Below are 22,021 nucleotides of genomic sequence, written 5' to 3'. Positions count from 1 at the left end.
GGAGTAACAGCACAAAACACACTTCCTAGTTCTATCATAGTCTCCAAACATTAACACATCTTCAAAATTTGTCTGATTTTATTCACTCTCTAGAGCCCTCAAGTCACTGGAGGTTGTGTGTGTTTGTGTCTTTGTATTTTGTTCATAGCTTATAGTTGTTATTTGTAGGAGGATTGCTTTATCAGCAGCTGATTGGTCTGCTCCAAGAGGGATTACATATTTTTCTTCTTTGAAATGCAGTAAACACCTGGTCATATGTTCATTTATAAAGGCCCTAAAAATTCTAAAGCGTTTAGGTATCCAAATAGAATCTATCATGTATTAAATTGCTTTCTTAGAAAGATACAGGATACTAAACGTATGTTGGTTTTGAGTTAAGGGCTTTACTGAGAGCCCTAAATAATTTTATTCATGAGATAATACCATTGTCTTGGAGCAATGTAGTTCAACATTAATAAAATAATTTAAAAATATTTTTAAAACTGTCCTTAAATGGAAATATAATAGAACATTAAATCTATGTGACTTCAGTTAAAACATCATCAACTGCAATATTTTCTTAACTTACAGAATCTCCCCCAAATAGGAGTAGTAACAAAGCATGTGGGCACCATGGGCTAATATTGTAAAGAAGAATCCCCTGAATCAGAATATTCCTATACCTGAGATGCTTTATGACTCTAATTCCAATATATTTCACTCTCTGAGAGAATAAAGATAGTGCTGAAAAAACACACAAACATATAAGGCTAGCACATAAACAAATTGCATTAAACTACATTCCCAAGTGACTAGTTTGACCTGTTTCTTTCGTTCTTTTTTTTTTTTTTTTTTTTTGCTGTCCAATGGCACGTGGAGTTCCCCAGCCAGGGATCAGATCTGAGCCACAGTTGCGACCCTTGCCACAGCTGCAATACCAGATCCCTAACCCACTGTGGGGGCCAGGGATCAAACCTGGGTCTCTGAGCTCCACAGACACCCATGATCCTGTTGAGCCCCAGCAGGAACTCCTGATCTTTTTATACTAAATTTACTTATGGTTTGCTGGACCACTCAATCTTATAACTTGTTTTTTATCAGAGTCGGTATTCAAATTATTCACAACTAGTACTTCACAAATACCCACCAATAAGAATGCAGAGCTAATGATAAACAATTCAGATGGTTGCCCTGGTGATAACAGTGTGTACCAGTATGAACTGATAACGTTCTGGTCTACTGCAATGATTCTGGGTTTAGATACCACCTAAACCAGCCTCACTAAGCGCAGTGGTGGACAGAACAATGAAGGAGGCGTATCATCAGAGCAGAGTGGGAACCCAAACAACATGGCTAAATGTTAACAAACGTAGAGTTAAGCAGAAATAGAAAATTCTTAACAAAGATATAGATAACAGAGGTGGCATATCTATGCTTTGAAAATGGGTTAGAATGTAATCACGGCCATCCAGCCATAATTCCCATGTGTCCACAAATCCCACAGTCCAGCAATACCAGTGTATTACCTGAAAGCAACTTGACAAAGCTCAACAAGAGCCTTAAAACAACAAACATTCTTTGATCCATGAATTCTACACATAACAATATATTAAAGAGATGTTCACTGTAGGATTCTTTATCATAACCAAAACACACAAACACCCACACAGTCACATACTCAAAATAAAAGTGATTATGGGACATCCATAGGTGCAGTATGGTATAGTCACTTCGCATAATATTTTAACTGCCATGGGACAGTGGCCACAGAATATACCACACAGACCTTCAACTACAGGAATGTAACTGGCCATGGGCCTCATCTAGGACATTCTGAAAACTATTGCCCATTTTTGCCCCAAGGCCATGTTTTCCATGTGCAGCTCCAAGCCAATGACTGAGGGCATCCCTTTCTAGGAGACATGGGGCTCCTCTGAGGCTTTGGCTCAAGAATTTCTTGACCAACCACATTGCTGAACTTTCCCCGGGATGCATGGAGATCTAGAATGCTTCTACCCAAGCTTCTTTTCCTCTCTCTTTCTTCTGGGGTCAAAAATAAAAATAAAAGAAAAAGAAATGAGACAATTATGCAAGCTTTGAAGTACTTCATTTGACTGTCGTAAGGCCAGGAATATACACTATTTAAACAAGCCCTCACACAATCCTTCAAAACCAGGATGTATCTGAATACATGCATCTGAAAGGATGTTCTCTCCCATATTCAAATCTTTCATTATACTTTTACAAACATGTAAATTGGATAGAGGAGTCCTTTTTCTAGAGGATTTGCATTGATTAACTGAAATGCTCTGCATTTTTTACGTGTTGCCTAAATCTAACAGTTTTTCCAATAAAATTCAAGCCAAATATTTCTCTGTGTTTTAATGAACTAAACGCTGCATGGAAATTAATGGCCAACTCTTTCAGAAAATCAGTTTCAGATTTGTTGTTCAGTATGATTTATTTCTCTGAATCCCTGCGTAGAGGCACAGAAATACTCAATAAACAGCTGGTCATTTAATTAAAATATAAATATTATTTGCATCACAGTAGATTCAGAAGTTTTAAGCATTTAAATGATTTGGCCTATAAGCTTTGAAATGCTTTGACCTATATTTACCGCTACAACAATTTGCAGGCTTGCTATACACGTCGCAAAGTGTGCTAAGCACTTTTAATAGATATCATTTATTATTACCCTAACCAAATATTACTATCTATTTTCTAGAAATTAAATTTTAAAAAAGGTGTAAAGGGGCTGAGTAACTTCCTAAATGTCAAACAGCTAGTAAATGACTGTGTTCATATTCAAACTCATGTTTGCCCAAGTTCAAAGACACATAGTGTCATTTAGGCAACAGAATTCAGAATTAAGTACCTATGATTATTATTATTATTAGTCTTTTTGCCTTTTCTAGGGCCGCTCCCTTGGCATATGGAGGTTCCCAGGCTAGGGGTCTAATCAGAGCCACAGCAATGCGGGATCCGAGCTGCGGCCATGACCTACACCACAGCTCACAGCAACTCCGGATCGGTAACCCACTGAGCAAGGCTAGGGATCGAACCTGCAACCTCATGGTTCCTGGTCGGATTCATTAACCACTGCGCCATGACGGGAACTCCCCTATGATTATTTTAAAGTGTCAATTTCCTTAGCAAATTTTGAAAGATTTTTTTTAAGACGTCCAATTAAATATAAGGTGAAAAAAAAAAAAACGTTAAATGACAAAATTCAGGTTTAAGAAGGTAAGATAAAAGCAACACAAGGTTCCTAAGGTAACCAACAGAAAATACTTCCAACATGCCTGCAATATATTTGAATATTTGTGTCAAGAAAAAAAGAAAGAAAGAAACAGCAATAAAAATTTCAGAGTATTATTTCTTCAAAAAAAAAAAGCACACTCCATCTCTCCTCCCAGCTCCTTTTCTGGCCTCCAAATCTCTCTCATGGTCCATCCTTACCTCCAGTCATCTTTCGAGAGGTTGATCAAAATATTCATTTCCTCATCCTCCTGCAGAAGACGGTAGGCTGCACTTAAATGGTGATTTTCCAATACAGACCTATCGTTGTACAGAATAGCTGGGTCAGACCTGAATAGAAAGCCAAGCAAAATAATTTAGGATGTTGAACAGCTGCAATTTTTCAGATAACTCTGCTAAGGCGGAATGCGCCATCTCTTTACCCTACTTTAGCAATTAACTTTGCCCCCATGCCTTTTATATCAACCAAAAGGTTAAATTAACACTACAAACTATCAATAGATGAACATAGGGTATTTTAATGTTAATTTGTCAATGTTATTTCACATGTGATCTCCAACTTGAGAACTTTGAAAACTGCTTTATAAACAGATCTCAATTACCCAGAAGAGTAGCAAAGCTGATTTTTTTTAAAAATGTGGGTGATGTCAAAATTCCTTATTTTTTTTCTGGAATGACTTTATTTTTATTTTATTCAATAAGAGAATGTGTTTATTTTAGTTGAAATTCCCTGAACACATACCACCTGGTGGGAACAGTTTCCCAGTCCACTATTAGTAGTTTGGTCTTAAAATTTTGCCATGCAGAAGCCACATGTGGGAAATTGGAGAGTAAAAAATATAAAGGTTATGTGACAATTGTTAGTTGCTTTCTAACAGCTGAATGACACCAAACATAGGGTGATCTACTTTTTTTTTTTTTTTTTGGCTTTTTAGGGCCATGCTTGCAGCATATGGAAGTTCCCAGGCTGGTGGTCGAATCGGAGCTACAGCTGTCAGCCTACACCACAGCCACAGCAACGCAGGATCCGAGCCGTGTCTGTGACCTACACCACAGCTCACAGCAATGCCAGATCCTTAGTGCACTGAGTGAGCGCAGGGATTGAACCCACAACCTCATGGTTACTAGTCGGATTCATTTCTGCTGTGCCACAATGGGAACACCTATGTTCTTAGTATATTTATTTTAATGAAACTTTAGATTATTAGAGCTTATTCATGTCTCATCAAGGAAGCTGAGTCCCAGAAATGCAAAGTGGGAGTTCACAGAGCCCCACAGTGGTTAAGTGGCAGGGTTGGAATGAAGGCAACATCTGACAGTTGAACCATTTCTCCCCAAGGTAACTTCCACCTGGCATGGGCCAAACTTTGGGATATGTCCAGCATACGTTTAAAATGTTAGGCTTTACAGTCTATCCATCAAAGGGCAAAGAACCCGGTCACAAATATAGTTTCCTAAAGATGGATCTCACAGACAGAGACATTTTGGATAAAATTCAGTTAAAGAAGGCAAATGTTTAAATTTCATTCCAAATCAACTTAACTGAGCCCACTGGAATTTTCCCACTCCAATGGAGATGACACAAAACAAGCCAATTCTGAGATGAAAGATCTAATCTTGTATCCGTTGAGCAAGTAAGACACCAACTGATGTGTATTTTGTGACATGATGCAATTTTCCAACTCCTGTAATTAAAGCCATTTTCCTCTGAGTTGTGACTGCTTTTGACACTGGTCTCCAGCCAAGATCCATGTACGACTCTTCCACCCACCTCTCTTCAGCAGGTGCTATTCACTGTCATCTCTGTCCTCTGAGCAAAGGTTCCAGTGGCAGATAGGCATTAAACAGAGATGCTCTGTGGAATACCTGTGCTCAGAGACCTTGCAATTGAACTACAGAAGGCTGCTTTACAGCAGCCAAGACTCCTCTGTGAAGAGGCAGGAGGTAGAAAATGAAGCCACAGCTTAAGTTCTTTTGTCTGCTCCCGTTCTATTGAAATCCCTTTCTGAACAGAGATCAGATGATACTGTCTTCCTTTGTGTACCCCATAATTAAGTGTTGGCTTCATTAAGTACAGGTAGAATGACTTAACGAACACAAATCTATCTGAAGTATGCACCTGCTTTTCCAAGGGACATCAGAAAGTATTTATTTAGTCTTAAACTCTCAACCCTCACTGCTATATTCTGTCTCTGTGTCTTTCTACCTTTTTCCAATTCTAGCTTCTTTTGATTCCTATGTCAAGACCCAATTATTTTACTGTCAGAGTCTCTCTGGCTCCACATCATGGTCTTAAGGGAAGCTAAGTTCTTAGACAAGGAGAAGGCAGATAAGGCTTCATCCTAAATGGAAATGATAATTGACTGGAGTTCCATGCTAAGAGGAATACTTAAGATAAATCTGCAGCTTGGTAAGAAAAAAAAATCAATTAGTGATGTCTGCCAAAGTCAAGAGGTTCAAATGGTTTGGAGGGAGGAACTTGGACCTGTATTTACCATCCCCCACAGAGCTTTTCATCTCCCTGTACAGTTCCTTACAGAAGGTGCAAAGTGGCCTAGAGGACAGCCTAGCTCCCTAAGCCCTGTACCAGGGAGTGACATACACACTGAATAGGGCAGCAGTGAAATCAGGGGGAATGAGAAGAGCATCACCAGAATCCAGAGGTCAGAGGGTAAGATGGCTCTGCTATTGTTTACATCAATGGAATCATTCCAACCCTTGCCTGTCCTCACTGATTCAGCCTACATGGTATCTGCACCTTTATGTAAACCCTTCCTATTAGAAACAGGTAGAGATGTGTGGTCCATACATAAACAGCTAGCATTAGAATAGAGAAGAAAAGGATATCCACATTTAACATGAATAACATAGGAGAATTAGGAGCGAATGGCTTCTTTTGATTGAGGCTGACCAAGCTGATCTCCTGTTCATAAGTTCATTTTTTTCAGAAATGCAAAATAGAGCCACCAAGCCAAAAAAAAAAAAAAAAGGTGGCGGCACCTTTCAAACTGCTCACACTCTATCCCTGCCCCCTCTTGCCTCTTCTCCAAACAATACAACATCCTCACCGGGTCTGAATGTGGAAATTGTTGGTGGTTCCGGTGTGCTCATAGTCGTGGATGGCAGCTGAGAAGATTATAGCAAAGATCTCCAGCTCCGTCAGCCAGTTCTGAAAGGGATATTACAGAGCAATCAGATAATCTGTCTCCTTCTCAGATAAAGTCTTCAGCTTGCTGACAACACACCCACACTGCTGCCTTTCCACCCCGCAGCTGGCAAGCTATTGCCAAACACACGCTTTCTGAGAGACAGAATTTCTTTTCTCCTGTGAGGAGACTGGAGGATGTGTGATTTGAAAAAGCATGCCCAGCTCAGTTGAAAGCGCTACCTAATAGTGTTTTTTCAAAGAAACAAAAAACAACAAACATGAACACGTAACAGCCCTCATTGCACCCTCTCCCAAACTCCAAATAAAGTTCCTAAGTAGACGTAGAAGAAAAAATTAAGTTTCAACACAAAACCAAGAAGAGTAACAGAAAACCTAATGTCTAATCCATTAGAAAGTAGATAGGGGAGTTCCCATGGTGGCTCAGGAGTAATGAACCCAACTAGTATCCATGAGGACGTGGGTTCGCTCCCAGGCCTTGCTCAGTGGGTTAAGGATCCGGTGTTGCCATGAGCTGTGGTGTAGGTCGCAGACATGGCTTGGATCTGGCGTTGCTGTGGTATTGGCCAGCAGCTGTAGCTCCAATTCGACCCTGAGCCTGGGAACTTCCATACGTCATGGGTGCGGCCCTAAAAAGACAAAAAAAGAAATAGAGAGAAAATGGATGGGTAGGGACAGATGGAGAGATAATATTTTGCCTTCTGCATACTGATGTTTGAAAAGACCTGTCCTCATCCACATCATGAAAACTGGCTGTAGTTCAGTGGTCCTCAAAGGTGTGTTCTCTGGACTTGCAGAGTTAGCATCACGTTAGAAATGTAAACCCCTACCCCAGTCCCACTGGATCAGAACCTCTGGATTACAGCCCACCAATGGGTGTTTTACCAAGCCATCCAGGTAATGCTGACGAATGCTGGAGTTTGAAAACCACTGCTGTGTTTGAAGTTCCCTTAACTGATCTCCATTTCAGACTTTATGGATTCGCTGACACCTCCCCTTCCTTCTATAAGCCATGCTGCCCAAGGTCCACAGGATGGAGCATCCGGGACAGTTAGCTCACCCTTTGGTACTTTCTGCTTATCTTTGTACTAGTTGAGTTGATGATCACAAATTTCAGTATGGTTTATACCGAACCCAGTTTTTTGACAAACTGTATTTATTATTATAATTAAGTAGTAAAATATAACCTAAACCAATAAACTATGAACACAAAACTGGAGTTATGTCTACAGAACCTAAATGTAATGCTTCGCATGGTCAACTATGCAAACTGGAGTCAAAAGAGGTGTGATAACTGTGAAACAGTAGAAAACAATTATAAAAATTTAGGAAGAATCTGCACTCAGTTTTTTTCATGAGAATCTGTAAGTTCCTATTTCCTTTTAAAGAAATGAAACCTAGTCTTAGGGCAGGGTTAATGCCAGACAAATGTGAGAACCTAAACTGGCAGAATTCAGAAAGAAGCCTGAGTTCTGGATTCAAGATTCATAAGAAAATTAGTTGTTTAAGTAAACAAAATGATTTTAAAATGCACAGGCCAATTTTTAACAATTCTCCTTCTGCTTTTTTTTTTCATTTAACTACTAATTTTGGTCTTTAAGAAACTTCCTGAAATTATTGCCTTCTTTGCAGATGGCTAAGGGAAAAATAAATTAACCACATACAACCTATGGCAAAAGACTTCATAGATAGGGGGGGAAATGAGCACAGAAATACCTCAGGAAAAAAAAAAAACAAACCCTACATTTAAAAAATGATTAAAAGCAGAATCCAGCCTAAAATGTCAGGAAACATTTTGGCATTCGGATAACATGCTTCAAAAATACAAACTGATGTACTATGAACAGAAAGACACAAGGAAAGAAACAGAATAAAATGAAAAAATAAACAGAATTAAATGAAAAGAGATGGGTAAATAAGTGCTAATTTCAATAAAACTGCAACACTATCCTGAAAGCAGCAAAGGCCATTCTCATCAGGGTTGACATTTTGGGGAGCTCACTCTGTGTTGGGCTATTTATACACAGAAACTCGTGCAGCACACACAACTCCATAGAGGGAGGTACTCTTGTCACCTCCATTTTATAGATGACAAAACGGAAGTTGGGAGAGGATCAGTAAGTCACCCAAGGTCTCACAGCCAGTCCTTTGACAAGCCACACACTCGGACCCCAGAGTGGTCACTTATAATCTTTTTTTTTTTTTTTCTGGCCTTTTTAGCCCTCCCCGTCACTCCCGCCCCTGAGGGATACAGAAATTCTCAGGCTAGAGGTCCAACTTGGAGCTGCAACTCCCAGCCTACACCACAGCCACAGTGACACCAGATCCAAGAAGCGTCTGCAACCTACACTGCAGCAACGCTGGATCCTTAACCCACTAAGCGAGGCCAGGGATTCGAACCTGGTCCTCAAGGGTACTAGGGGGGTTTGTTACCGCTGAGCCACAATGGGAACTCCTCTATTGGTTTTTTACTGCTCCCTTCACAGATTACCACAAACAAGGCACACACTCCTATTTATTGGCAGGTGGTTCTGTAGATCAGAAGTCGGCACCGTTGGCTGGATTTTCTGGTGAAGCCCTCACAAGGGTGAAACCGACCTGCTGGCAGGCTGCGTTCCTTTCCTGAAGTTCTGTGGGACATCTGTTTCCAGGTGCATTCAGGGCACTGGCAGAATTCACTTTCTCCTCATGTGTGCACTTGACCCTCCATCATCAATCTAGCAACAGCTGGTTGAGTCTTGCTCACACTTCTTCTGTCACACTTCTTGACTTTTAAGGACTCATGGGATTACAACGGGCCCACCTGGAGAACCCAAGATAATCTCCCTGTTTTAAGGCCCTCTGGTTAGTACCTTTCATTGTATCTGCGGAGTCTCTTTTGCCATCTAATGTGACATATTAACAAGGGTGACATCAGAGGGCAAAGGTCACGGGGGCCGAAACTCTCCTGGCCACAAACCCTCATGAAGTTACTTTGTGGTCTTTAATCGGGTTGCCATTTGGATGATCTTAGTGTGTCCCTTGCATATATGATGATGTCATACATAATCAAAAGAACAAGACGCGCAGCTTCTCTCTTTTAAAAAGAAAGAAAGAAGCCAAAGGAAAATTAATGGCACTGTGCCTGCCAAAAGCAATGAAAGGGCAAAGGATAGCTTTAGAGTTCCATTTTTGACCCAATACGAAAGCTGACTGGAGCTGGGAGTCTGACTCAGATCTATTCAATCAACCACTCTGCAATCTAATACTACGCAAGGATTTTCTCTTAGATGTGAGCAAAATCATTATGAAAGAATTCAAGCCTCTTCTGGGCATCTAAGTAAAGCAATAATGAGGACTATAAACAGACTACAATGAGTAATACTGCTGATGCTGAAGCCCAGACATCACTTTATCAATGGGATGTTTTCATTCCCTGTGTCTTACAGTTTATAAAACTGAAATGATTACACGCATTTTCCCCCGCTTGGTTTGTAATGAAAGGTTAGAGTAACAATATGGTCTCCATTCATCAGCCCGCTTCCCACTGTTTTTCGGAAGCTTTTTGCAATGGAAGACGTTTGTTTGGAGCTGCATTTCCAAGAGGGAGTGGGTGGGAAGTAGTTTCTATATTTAAGAATTATTCTGAATATGGCCCGAACTGATCATGAGAATTCAATGGCAAACGAGCTCATTTAAGAATAGTGTGCAGCACACCATGGCTGCTATGATTTAACATCTATGTCAATGACAAGGTGCATTAGCATAAATGCTTAGGAGTTTTTCTAGAGGGCTACAAAGGCTGTGTAGGATTCACCTTGACATCCCCAGAGTGTGGACGCGCTGTACACAGTAGGGACCAGCTAAATAGATGTCAGATAGATGAGTTCAAAGTACATTTTCACATCCATTTTGATCCTCACCACAATACTCTGAGGTACTACATAGGATAGATACTAAGGTGTAAGATACCAGGGGCTCTTTGCCTGCCCCTGGCACTGCAGCAGCGTGGCTGAAGGTTTAAAGTCATGATCCCAGAAGTCAGACTTGAGACCAAATCCTGCCTCTGCTGCTGTACCAGTGTGCTAGAGCTGCCACAACAAAACACCAAAGGCTAGGCAGCCTGAACATTAGAAATCTACTATTGAAGAGTTTTGGAGGCCCGTGGTTCAAGATCAAGGTTTTAGGAGGTTTGGTTTGGAGTGACAGCTCACTTTCCTGCTTGCAGATGGCCGTCGTCTCGCTGTGTCCTCACGGGTTCTTTCTTCAGTGCATCTGCACGTCTGTGTCATCGCCTCTTCTTCTAAGGACACCAGTCTTACTGGTTTAGGGCCCACAGAGCTGACCTTATTTTACCTGAATTATGTCTTTAAAGCCCTGGTCTCCAAATACAGCCTCAGTCGGAAGCATGGGAGTTAGGGCTTCACAAAAAATGGGGGGGGGACACAAAATTCAGCCCATGACAGAGACTTTATGATACACTTTATTGATTTATTTATATAATCTGGATTTTTTTTTTAAATCTTTTTAGGGCTGCACACGAGGCATATGGAAGTTCCCAAGCTAGGGGTCGAATCCGAGCTGTAGCCACCAGCCTATACCACAGCCACAGCCACGTGGGATCCAAGCCATGTCTGCAACCTACACCACAGCTCATGGCAAAGCCGGATCCTTAACCCACTGAGCAAGGTCAGGGAGTGACCCTGCATCCTCATGGATGTTAGTCAGATTCATTTCTGCTGAGCCACGATGGGAACTCCTATAATCTGGATCTTAATCCTTGTTCTCTATTTTTTTCTCTCAAGTCCTTACTTCATTATGGTGATTTTTTTTTTAATCCTACAGAAGGTTTTAATTTTACCATTCTCAAAATAATCAATATTTTGTTATATAACTCTTGTGTTTTGAGGCTTACTTAAGAATTTCCTTTTCCAAGGCTATAGACATACTCTCATATTTTCTTGTAATACAATCAAATTTTTATTTTTATGCTCACATCTTGAATTCATCTGTCTGATTATTTAGGGAATGATTTCAAGTAGGACACAAACATTAAGTTGTTTTTTTTTTTTCTGAATGAACTGTCCCCAAGACATTTTTTGCATGGAGTAATTTTCCCTGTAATCGTTTTCTATAGACCTATCCTCATCTTTTCATCGGCCATTCAGTCTCTGTTATACTCCAGTCCGTGTTCCATCACCACCAAACCACTGGGACACTGGTGACAAGTTCACAACGATTTCCATGCTAAAGGCAGTGGTCACGTTATCCTCATCCTACTCTACCTTTTGGCAAGTCCTGCATAGGTCACGATTCTCTTTGGAAGCTCTTTTTTTCCTTGCCTTCCAGGACACCTCACATTCTCTTGGGTTTTGTCCCAATCTTGCTGGCCACTTTTTTTTTTTCAGTTCCTATTGTTGGCTCTAATTCATTACCTTCATTTTAAACTTGAGACCACTCCAGGGCTCCCCTCAGAGCCCCTCTACATCTCCATTCACACCCTCTCTTCAGATCACCTCATCTGGTTGCATGTCTTTAAATAACATGGACATGCCCAAGACTGCCTAATCGCCATGGCCATCCCTGACCTCACCCAGAACTCCAGACTCCTTCGGTTTTCTTTCTTCCTGGCATTGCCACACTGACATTGAGTACGGATCTTAAGCCCAACATGCCTGAATCAAAACTCTTGACTCCCCTTCCCGCAAAGCCTGCTTTGCTACAAGGCTCTCATCAACCCTATGTATCAAACCAAAAATCTAAGATGCCCTCTGGATTCCTCTCCTTAGGGTTCCAAATCCTATTCACCCCCTAGTTATTTTAACTCTAATGCAGAATAGAACTTTCGGTCTCTACCGTCCCAGCAATGTGCTTCCCAGTCCAAACCACCAGTCTCTCTGAATAGACTTCTGCTCACCTCTCCTAAGAGGCGTTATCTTGCACCGCTGTCCCCCTCAGATGCTGGCCTTATTGCTGCTCCTGAATGGAGCGAAGCTGTTCCCTCAGGAGGGACATTTTTTAAATTGAGGTTGAATTAGACATACAGCTTTACATTAGTTTCAGGTGTACACACAATGATTTGATGTGTGTATATATTGTGAAACAATCACCACTGTAAGTCTAGTTAACACCCATCACTATACAGAGTTACAGATATTTTTCTTGTGATGAGGACTCTTAAAATCTACTCTTAGCAACTTTCAAATACACACACACAGTATTACCAATGTATTGCCACCACGCTGCACATTACATCCCAATGGCTTATTTATTTTATAACTGGAAGTGTGTACATTTTGACTCTCTCCAGCCATGAGGTCAATGTACTTACTAATCCTGCACTAATGCCACTGGCGACTCTTCGTGAGTTCTTGGCATGACTCAAGCCTAAAATCACAACTATCTCAGATTAAATATTACTTCCCGAGAGACGCTTTTGCTGACTATCTAATAAAACACCCAGGTTTCCCTCTGTAGGTGGCCTATTTTTAATTCTCTGCAGAACACTCGGATATGTTCTTATTTACTTTTTCATCGGTCTACGATCTGTAAATTCTCTCTAAAATGCATGGTTGGGTGGATAATTCTTGGGGAACGGAAGTCCACAAAACAGTGCACGTCCTATGGGCTCGACCTCACCAGAAGAGAAACAGACTCCAGTTTAAAAAAAGAAAAAATCATCATCCCATCTTTAGTGCAGTCTCAGCATTCTTGTCCATACTTACTGCCACTCCTGTCTTATAGAGGAGGTAATGCACAGTCTGTGTAACGTCAGCCGCATGCATTAAATTGTGGTAGGGATTTTTGTGCTTGCTGTATCCCACTTCCAGAGCCTCCACAAATGAGACAAGTGCAGAAATGGGGATCTGAAAGAGAGCGACAAGTTTAATTGCCTAGGGACCTAGTAGCTTTGAGCGAGGGTGCAAAAGTCTAAGGCACTCTGGCTGCCTCTTGCTGGAGGGGTGACGTCTCACAGGAGGGAATCAGAATTTTTCCCAGTTAGTAAAAATCACCGACCGAACAAAGTATCAGATAACCTGAAAATCTAACAGGAAGCCCCTGGTCTGCCTTGCAAATTGTTCTTGGTTTTCCAGTTCAAAGCCCCAGGGTAATGACACAGGATCACCTCAAGGACCCTTAGGGCAAAAAAGAGAGGTATTCATTTATTTCTCAGGCAAAGCCTCAAATCTTTACTTCTTGAGAAATAAATGAACATATACAATGCAGAACCTCATTTATTGTGGGAAAACATCAAGTTCAAAAAGACCTCAAGTAATAGAATGATAGCAAAACAAACACAAGCTGCCTCCTTCTGACAACAACACCCTTTAGGAGGAGAGATTGTGTACACTGGACAGGTGAGGAAAAAAAAACAAAAAAAGCAAGTGAGAGTCTGTTCTATCACAGAAATAAGCTGTGTTCTTGTGCTTACCACTTGGCGATTTATTATTGGTGCCTTGTAATTTGGAAAAATATTTCCAGTTAGCCTAGTCACTTTCTGTCTCAAATATCTATAATACAGATACCTTCTTTTTCTATTTAGCAGAAAGTGAACAACGGCAAAATGCCTGTACAAAAACAAAGGGACTCAGAAAATGTTCATTGTATTAGTTTTCTGGATCAATTCCTTGATTTAGGGTAAATTATCAAGTATAAGATTGGAGGAATGATAGAAGATAATATGAGAAAAAGAGTATGTGTGTATATATATGTATATATATATATATTTATTTATTTATAGGGTCACTTTACTGTACAGAAAAAAGTGACAGAACATTAAAAGTCAAATATAATAAAAATTAAAAAAAAATTTTAAAGACTGGGGGTAAAACAGGGAGTGTGTGTTCCAGGAGGCTAAAAATCACATTTAGAAAAAAAGAAGGAAAATTCTGCTGTAGTGCTTTAAGGGAGTCCATACTATGGTTATTCCTTGGGCACATTGTTCCGTATTTACTATTTCTGGTTTAAAAAATTTAAATACACCCTTTTATTTATTTATTTACTTATTTCTATTTGGCCACACCTGCAGCCTATGGAAGTTCTCGAGGGATCGAACCTGTGTCACAGCAGTAACAAAGCTGGATCCTTAACCTGCTGAGCCACCAGGGAACTTCTTAAAAATAGCCTTCTGGATGTGAGGGACTAATTCACTATCATTATCATTCATTAAAAAGGGAAGATCCAATGATCTTGGGTTACTCGGGCTATTCTTTGGAGACCGATGAGCCACTGAAATGCAAGGAAAAGGTGTGTCGATGTGCATAGGAGCTTTCTTCTGAGGTTTGGAGCATTCATGGGGTCTTCAAGCAGGTTTCTAACGCGAAATAAATTAAGGATCATGGCCACAAAATGCTTATGTGCAGTCCTTAGGAAAGTGAAAAAGAATCATGCTGTCCAGAGAATCAATGTAATATAGAAGAAGACCTGCATTTTCCAAAGACTCGGTCATATGATGGGAGAAATGTGAGTGGTGTGATACAAAAGATGCCAGCAGAGGATGCTCAGGTTCCCTGGCGAACTGCCCCCCACCCCCTCCAGAGTCCGTGGAATTAGGAAACTGAGGAGGTAGAGCTCTGCTCTTAAAAAGGTGAAGAATTAATCTGAAGCATGAATGGCTGGGAAATACCAGTGATCTGTCACAGACGATAAATGAGAGTATTTGTCTGAATCTGAGTCAAGTGAAGTTTGCAGAGATAAGAGCTGCATGCTCTGACTCCACTGCTATCTCCTTGCCAGTGGGTGGTGGTCATTTGTACACAAAGCCAAGGTGAAATGAGATCTGTGGGCAGGGAGCTCTGCTGGTTCAGGCTTCCAGCTGTACTGTTAAGAAGACTGGGATCTAAATGGGCAGCTCCAGCTTCTTCCCTGCTGATGAGGCTACCAGGCAAAGGAGTAATGAGAAGTTCCCACACCAGAGTTCACAGCTGCGGCTGTCTGGATGATGCTTCCCAAATCACCCCAGAGCAGTTTTCAGTTTATATTAAAAGGATTCTCTTGGTCTTAGCCCAAAAGTCATGTAAGGATGGACACGTGGGCAGTTTTTTAAAAATGAGACACTGACCTTGAAACGGCTGATCAGATCATAGCGTGTGAGTAATTCATAGAAAATGAATTTCAGTGCATGATCCCCGCTGGCTTCATTGAGGGAAAAGACATCGAAGGACCACTTGTCCACATCCTACAGGGCAGGGCAGAGAGAAAGATTCATTAGTTGGCAGCAGCCACTTACACAGCTACCAATCTCCCTACTGCGGGGGTAGCCTGCAGCCCTCACCTGGGAATTCACAGCCTAAGACTCTAATTCCCCTTCCACTCTTAAACTTTTTCCAGGAGTCCCCGTCCTGGAGCAGTGGAAATGAATCCGACTAGGAACCATGAGGTCGCATGTTCAATCCCTGGCCTCGCTCAGTGGGTTAAGGATTTGGCATTGCTGTGAGCTGTGGTGTAGGTTGCAGATGTGGCTCGGATCCCATGTTGCTGTGGCTATGGCTTAGGCTGCCGATTAGACCCCTAGACTGGGAATCTCCATAGGCTGTGGGTGTGGCTCTCAAAAGACAAAAAAAAAAAAAGAACCAAAAACAAAAACAAAAAAAACTTCTTCCAATATGGCAATCCTACATAGCACTTACTGATAAAATATCAAATAGTCCTATTAGTAAGAAAAATAGCTACATTTATCAGGTGCCTACCATATGATAGGTATTATGATCAGTGATAAATATGTAATTTATTCTGAAGACACCTCTAAGAGGTAAGTACTATCAGTCACATCTTACAGATGAGGAAACTGAGAAGTTACCTCATTTCCCTCAGACCCATGGTGAATAAGTGCCAGGGACACATGGGGGCCAAAACACATATTCAATTGACGCCTATGCTCTGGCTTTTTCCATTAACCCTCCATTAACTCTGCTGAATTCCAAAATTTCAAGTGACTTCACAAAAACCGAGGGGGTTCCCTACTCTAAACTTCTCCCCAGCCCTGTGGTACTATCTGCTGACTTTCTCTTAGTCCACTGTTGAGAATGTAAACCCACTTAAAAGTGTTCAGAAACATGCATGATGCAGAAAATAATAATAATAATAATAATGTGCCACTTCAACAACCCAAACCGCGGAGCTGAAAGCAAAGAGAAAAGCTTCCTTTCACAGAACGGAAAAATGTTACCACTTCTGGAGTTGCGGATCTGGGGACCGGGTCCTCAAATCTGTAAGTCACTATACTGAAAAAAGTAAAACTAAAAGCTGAGCTGAACACCCTCCTCACACAGTGCTCTTGAAGTTCAACGCTCTATTTGTATATAAATAGCTACTCTAAAATATATGTAAACATTGTCTGATGTGTCTTTGATTTACAACAAGCTACTTGTGGGTATTATAAACAAAGGTGTATTTAGGCAATAATTAAAGCACCGGTCATTTGGTTTCACATCATGTCAACAGTCCCACTTTCAGCAGTTAAGGGAAGTTTACTGCTGTCAGCATGACAATAAGGACCCATGTGAGACCCCACTGAGTCCAAGCTAGGTGTCAGATGATCCCCTGCAAGAGACCTTGGCTCTGAGGAACTCCTAGATCCAGTGACTCCCACATCATCCCTCACTGCATTCCAACATCTATCCATCCCAATCCTGCCCCTCTCCGAGCATCCCAACCAACAAGATCACCCCGAAACCACGAGGGTCTCTCTCATGGATGCCAGGGCACAGGAAAGCCAAACTGGGTAAAAGGAAACCCAAACTTTTCCAAATGGGTTTCAAATAGATTGTTTCAATTCACACTTAGTGGTAACCTCACCTCAGCCTTCAATAATTTCTCCTCCATTATAACAACTAAAGAAATAGCTATAAGCATTAAGGACATTTTCTGTGCCAGGCACACAGCGAAGTATTGATACACATTTGAAAACCCTCACAACTCTAGAAATGGGTACCACTTTCCCTCTTTCACAGATGACAACCTCAGAGAGATGAAGTGTCCAATGCCATTCTGTAGCAGAACCAGGCAATCACCCCACTGACGCCCCTAGTGATACCAGTACTGACATGACACTGCAAACTCAATGAATATATGCTGTGACCTAAATACCCCAATAGGGCCTAGGAGCTGGAGCCATTTACGATTAATCCAAGATCTAAAGCTTCACCTTGGCTGCTATAATTGGCATTGTCATGACAGCCACTGTCTCGCCGTTTGTCCTAAAGAAAAGTCCACTGACAACTCAGTAGGTAGGAAAACACTGTCAGATCTGACGATTTTTAATCCTCTTCATCGGTATGAATTTTTTTTTTTAAAGGATAAAAGCTCTATCACTGGAAATACAGAGATTATTACAGGAAAAGTCAAGGTTTTTCTGAATACTAGATCACAGAGAAATGGAAGGATGAGAAAATATAGTGTGATGGATATGCTCTCCAGTCCCCATTTTTGGGAGGTCTCAGCCATGATTCTCACATTTTAATGTTCTTTAGAACTGCCCGGGGTGCTCAGAAAAAAATGTTGATTCTCCAGTGGAGAACGCCGTAGAATCCTGGCTTGTGGCCCGGAATCTGCATTTTAAGAAGCACCTAATTTAACTGCCTTAAACCAATCTTCCTTTTTTCTTTTTTTTTTTTTTTAACCAAATTTGGTCCAAAGACCATTCCCATGGAGACACCGCATGAATTTCCTATTAGTCTCATGTGAAGGAAGCCTGAACCATCTCATTTCCTCCCACTTTAAACCTGGAGTCTGTCCAGGGTGTCTCTTCCTGAGTCACACAACAGATGCCTTTCTAAAGAACAGCGCCATTCTACATTTCCAATAACCCCACCTTAGAAGATTAGAGATAAAATCCAGATTAGAAGCCAGGATTCACTCAAGTGGAAAAAGAAAAAAAGAACAAAAATGCAACATATTCCACATTTAGAGATGTGCGATGGTAACGATTCTCTTACTTAAATGTTATTTTATGCCATATTCTTACATTAATCACAAAGGTAAACATGGCAGTGGCATGATGGTTATTTTACTGAACTGTCTTTCAGTCTTTGGGGAAATTTTCTGTAAAAGAAGAAAACAATCACGATTCCATATAAATTACTGCAGTGGAGTGAAAATAACCTTTTTTTTTTTTTCTTTTTCTAACAGGCACTACGTAAAAATAGAATCTGTGCCATCTCTCCAATTCACTTCCAATCCACTGAAAATAAAACCGGAGTCTAGGGAGGCGGAAAAAATATTACATTGTAAAAAGGTCTTGAATTTGTCCAGTAAACAGGGAGCACAACCAAGAGAAACAACAGTTTTAGCCTTCTGCACATATCGGCAACAGCGTGGAAAAGGGTAGCAATTCAGAAAGTATTTATTCCTCGTCTGAATCATCAAGGTAACATTTCCCTGAGAAAAGACAACACGTGTGCCTCTGAGAGTCACTTTTCCCTAAGGTAAAAATAACAATTCATGCACATCACAGGTTTTCCACATTTCCTCCATTATTCTGCATAGAAAAGATGCTTCCATTCAGAAGAAATATTTTCATAAATTTACCAGTCCCAGTATAACCACCTGTATTTATGTTCACGATGAAGGAATTAAGGATAAAAGACGCTTCTAATGTTCCTAAGATTTTCACTGAATGTTTCAGGTTCAATTATGAAAATCAATGCAATTTCATAGTGGGTGTTATGAAACATCAGATCTCATGAAATGATTTCACAGATTAAATGGAAAATGTTGCTATAAGTTACACAATGATTTATTGGGCACTAGAGTGGGCGTTGAAGAGGAAGGAGTGAAAACATGTGTCCTCTTGCTGTATCCCTCTTGAGGCACTTTCCTGTCCCAAAGATGACTTGAAAAGAGATAGAAAATGGGTAATAGAGAATCTGAACATATAGGGTCTCACAAATTCAGTTCATGAATGGCTTTGAGAGAAGAGAAAGGGACGGTGAAATATAAAACCAAAATGGCCCTAAAAGGCTCTTTCTTGACATTAAATTGATCAAGTAGCACTCCCACCCCTGACTTTATGAATAGGGAATTTAAACTATCTTCTGAAAATTGCATCAGGAATATACTTTTCAGGTCTCAGAGAAAGGTAAGAAATAGCTTTAACAAGAGGCAGGACAGTGGGACGTCCCTGAGCGGTTGACGCAACTCCACCTACAGGCACCAGACAGTGCTGACCAGCTCAGCCATGCTGCGCCTCAGCACAGCTCCTCCTTCAAATCCAGAAGCCAAATCAGCTTCAGCACAGCCGGGATACCCTCAGACCAGTGGGTCTGAATCAATGCACACCTACAGGAATACATGCAGTTGGGGGCTCTTAGAGAGAGTCTATACAATTCCAGGAGCTTGACTGATTGGGAGTAATTCTAACTCGTCTGTGTGACTTTCCGTGGAAGTTCTGGGCTCAGTGAGAGTCTTGGGAAAACAGTAGGATATATGAAGAGGACTAGGGCTCAGGGGAGACACACTTTCATGCAGTAAAATGTTAATGAGCGCTTACTCTGCCTACAACTCCAGTATCAAACCACAGTTCCGTCTTTGGGTCTTTTTTTTTTTTTTTTTGGTCTCACTAAGTCTTAATTTCTTCATCTACAAAATGGACATAGAGCAGATCAGCAGATAATAGTAGAATTATGATTACCAAAGATCCTCTTAATGTTGAATATTTATAGTCGGAACAAATCTGATCTTCCATGGCCAAAGTCAGACTGGGTCTCGTAATGCCAGATCACTGTACAGATCACTAAACTACTCCAAGACAGAAAGAAATGAAACCCATTCGGATTTTGACTAAAAATAATGGCAGTACAAATGCTGAAAAGATAGTGATATTGTTGGAGAAGGTAAGAAAAAGATGATGAAAGAAAAAAGGCAGGAATGACTGAAAAAATTATAAATGAGCTCTATGTGAAAACCTCTTGTTTTCTAACAACAAATTTAACTACTTTTCATAAGGTACCATGTACACTGTAAGACCTTTTCATTGGTGTTACCTTTAATGCTTCAATAACGGCTGGTGGGTAGCTCAGTCCAACCATGTTTGATGTCCGTCTATACATTCTGGATAAAACAGAAGGGAACATATGATATTATATATTACAAAACAAACAAACAAACAAAAAGAATTAGCAGGCCATAGACTTATACCAAGTATGACAATTAACAAGAAGTCATGTCATCTGATGACCCATGGAACCTCAAACTTCTTTTATAATTTTTCATGGTCACTCAAGTGGCCTAAGGGGTAAACTCAAATGCAATGAAAGCAATCTCAAACATGTAAACCGCTGGAGCCAAAAAAAAAAAAAATTAAGTCTATGTGCCCCAAATTGGAAATTAAATGATCAAAATGGGTCTCCTTTTCTGCTGGAAGTGAATTATAGTATAGCATGGATGGTATATAATGCAGTATTTTAACTTGAATGAAGAACTCCTATGGGTAACCCATTTAGAAAAGCGTGTCCTTTAGAACTGTCAAAAACGAGAAAGAAAACTATCCCGGGTGACCTTTGCGCTGACCGTGGCATTTCTAAAACGTATAATTGTGTTACAAGGATTGTAAGAAGAATAAATCAATTTCTGGAACCTATTTCTGAGGAAGGGGTGTAATTTAATTTCAAAGAGCAAAGTGACTAACAAAATTGGAAACTGCCATGGGAAACTCAAATCCCTTCAATGAACTCCTCCCTGGGTCAGTATCCTCAAAGCATTCTTGACCTGGTCCAAATCATGCACATATGTCAAAGGATGGTGGATGAGATGATGTCCTTTGAAAATTAGAGGTTGAACTCAAAAATGAAATCTTTTCTAGTCAACAAAAGGAAGTCCGAGCAAAGGCCAGAGCTTGTCTAATGATGCTGCCGAGATTAAAACAGATATGTTTTTGCCATCTCTCATTTGACTGCCTGTTTCCACACAGAATTTTCAGTATTTGTAAAAATATCCAAACTACATCAAAGCAAAGCCTTTAGTTATTCGAAACCGGTGTTTTGCCTTTCGCTGCTTTGGTCACTGAATGACAGGTGTCTTTACCTCTCCACGAATATCCCAGCCTGCACAGCGTGGACAATGCTCTTGAACCTCGGCTTCTCCTCACTCCTTCTGAGCATCATCCCCATCTGCCGCGTGAAGGTGGAGGCCAGCCAGTCTCGGACCTCGGAAGGCACAGCATCTGACTGAATGTCACTGAGCTCATCCTCTGTGTCCAGGAGTCGCCTGCACCCAAGAAACACAAGCAGGACACTGAGATTAAACCTGAAGTGAGAACAATCTGTTCAAAGCAGCTGTTCCTTCCCTCCACCCCACCTGCATATACACATGCAAAGAAACCAAAATAAGCTGGCCACAAAAAATCCAACACATTTATGCCAAGGCTTGTGAAAGCCCACCAAAAGTGTTTCAGGATGGCTTCCTTTACCAGACTGGATAAAGGAACAAAGGAATCAGAGAAAGTCAAATAATACTTCGTCTCAGGCTCTATGGGTCTCAGACCCCTTACATTCAGGAGCACCCAGTATCTTTATTCCTAGTTGGCTGGTGGACTTTGAATGGAATCTACACCTCCCACTTAAAAATGCATTTAAGGAGTTTCCACTGTGGCACAGTGGGTTAAGGATCTGCCATTGTCACAGCTGTGGCATAAGTCGC

At 40.9% G+C, this 22,021-nt stretch overlaps 1 protein-coding gene across 5 annotated transcripts in view; it reads right to left on the bottom strand.

Annotated features, from left to right (window-relative positions):
- Positions 1 to 22,021, bottom strand: part of PDE1C (phosphodiesterase 1C) — a 496,227-nt gene that overhangs the window by 90,628 nt on the left and 383,578 nt on the right. For all 5 annotated transcript variants that reach the window (XM_047763086.1, XM_047763091.1, XM_047763087.1 and 2 more), the window contains 6 exons: positions 21,407 to 21,589; positions 20,368 to 20,434; positions 15,447 to 15,563; positions 13,111 to 13,251; positions 6,309 to 6,409; positions 3,442 to 3,570 (listed from right to left, as the gene is read on the bottom strand). In XM_047763086.1, the coding sequence (XP_047619042.1) occupies positions 3,442 to 3,570; positions 6,309 to 6,409; positions 13,111 to 13,251; positions 15,447 to 15,563; positions 20,368 to 20,434; positions 21,407 to 21,589 (738 nt within the window). The remainder of the gene's footprint in view (positions 1 to 3,441; positions 3,571 to 6,308; positions 6,410 to 13,110; positions 13,252 to 15,446; positions 15,564 to 20,367; positions 20,435 to 21,406; positions 21,590 to 22,021) is intronic.

The sequence above is a fragment of the Phacochoerus africanus genome, chromosome 16 (genome assembly GCF_016906955.1).
Source record: "Phacochoerus africanus isolate WHEZ1 chromosome 16, ROS_Pafr_v1, whole genome shotgun sequence".
Taxonomy (NCBI): domain Eukaryota; kingdom Metazoa; phylum Chordata; class Mammalia; order Artiodactyla; family Suidae; genus Phacochoerus; species Phacochoerus africanus.
This window is presented reverse-complemented; position numbering and strand designations above follow the sequence as displayed.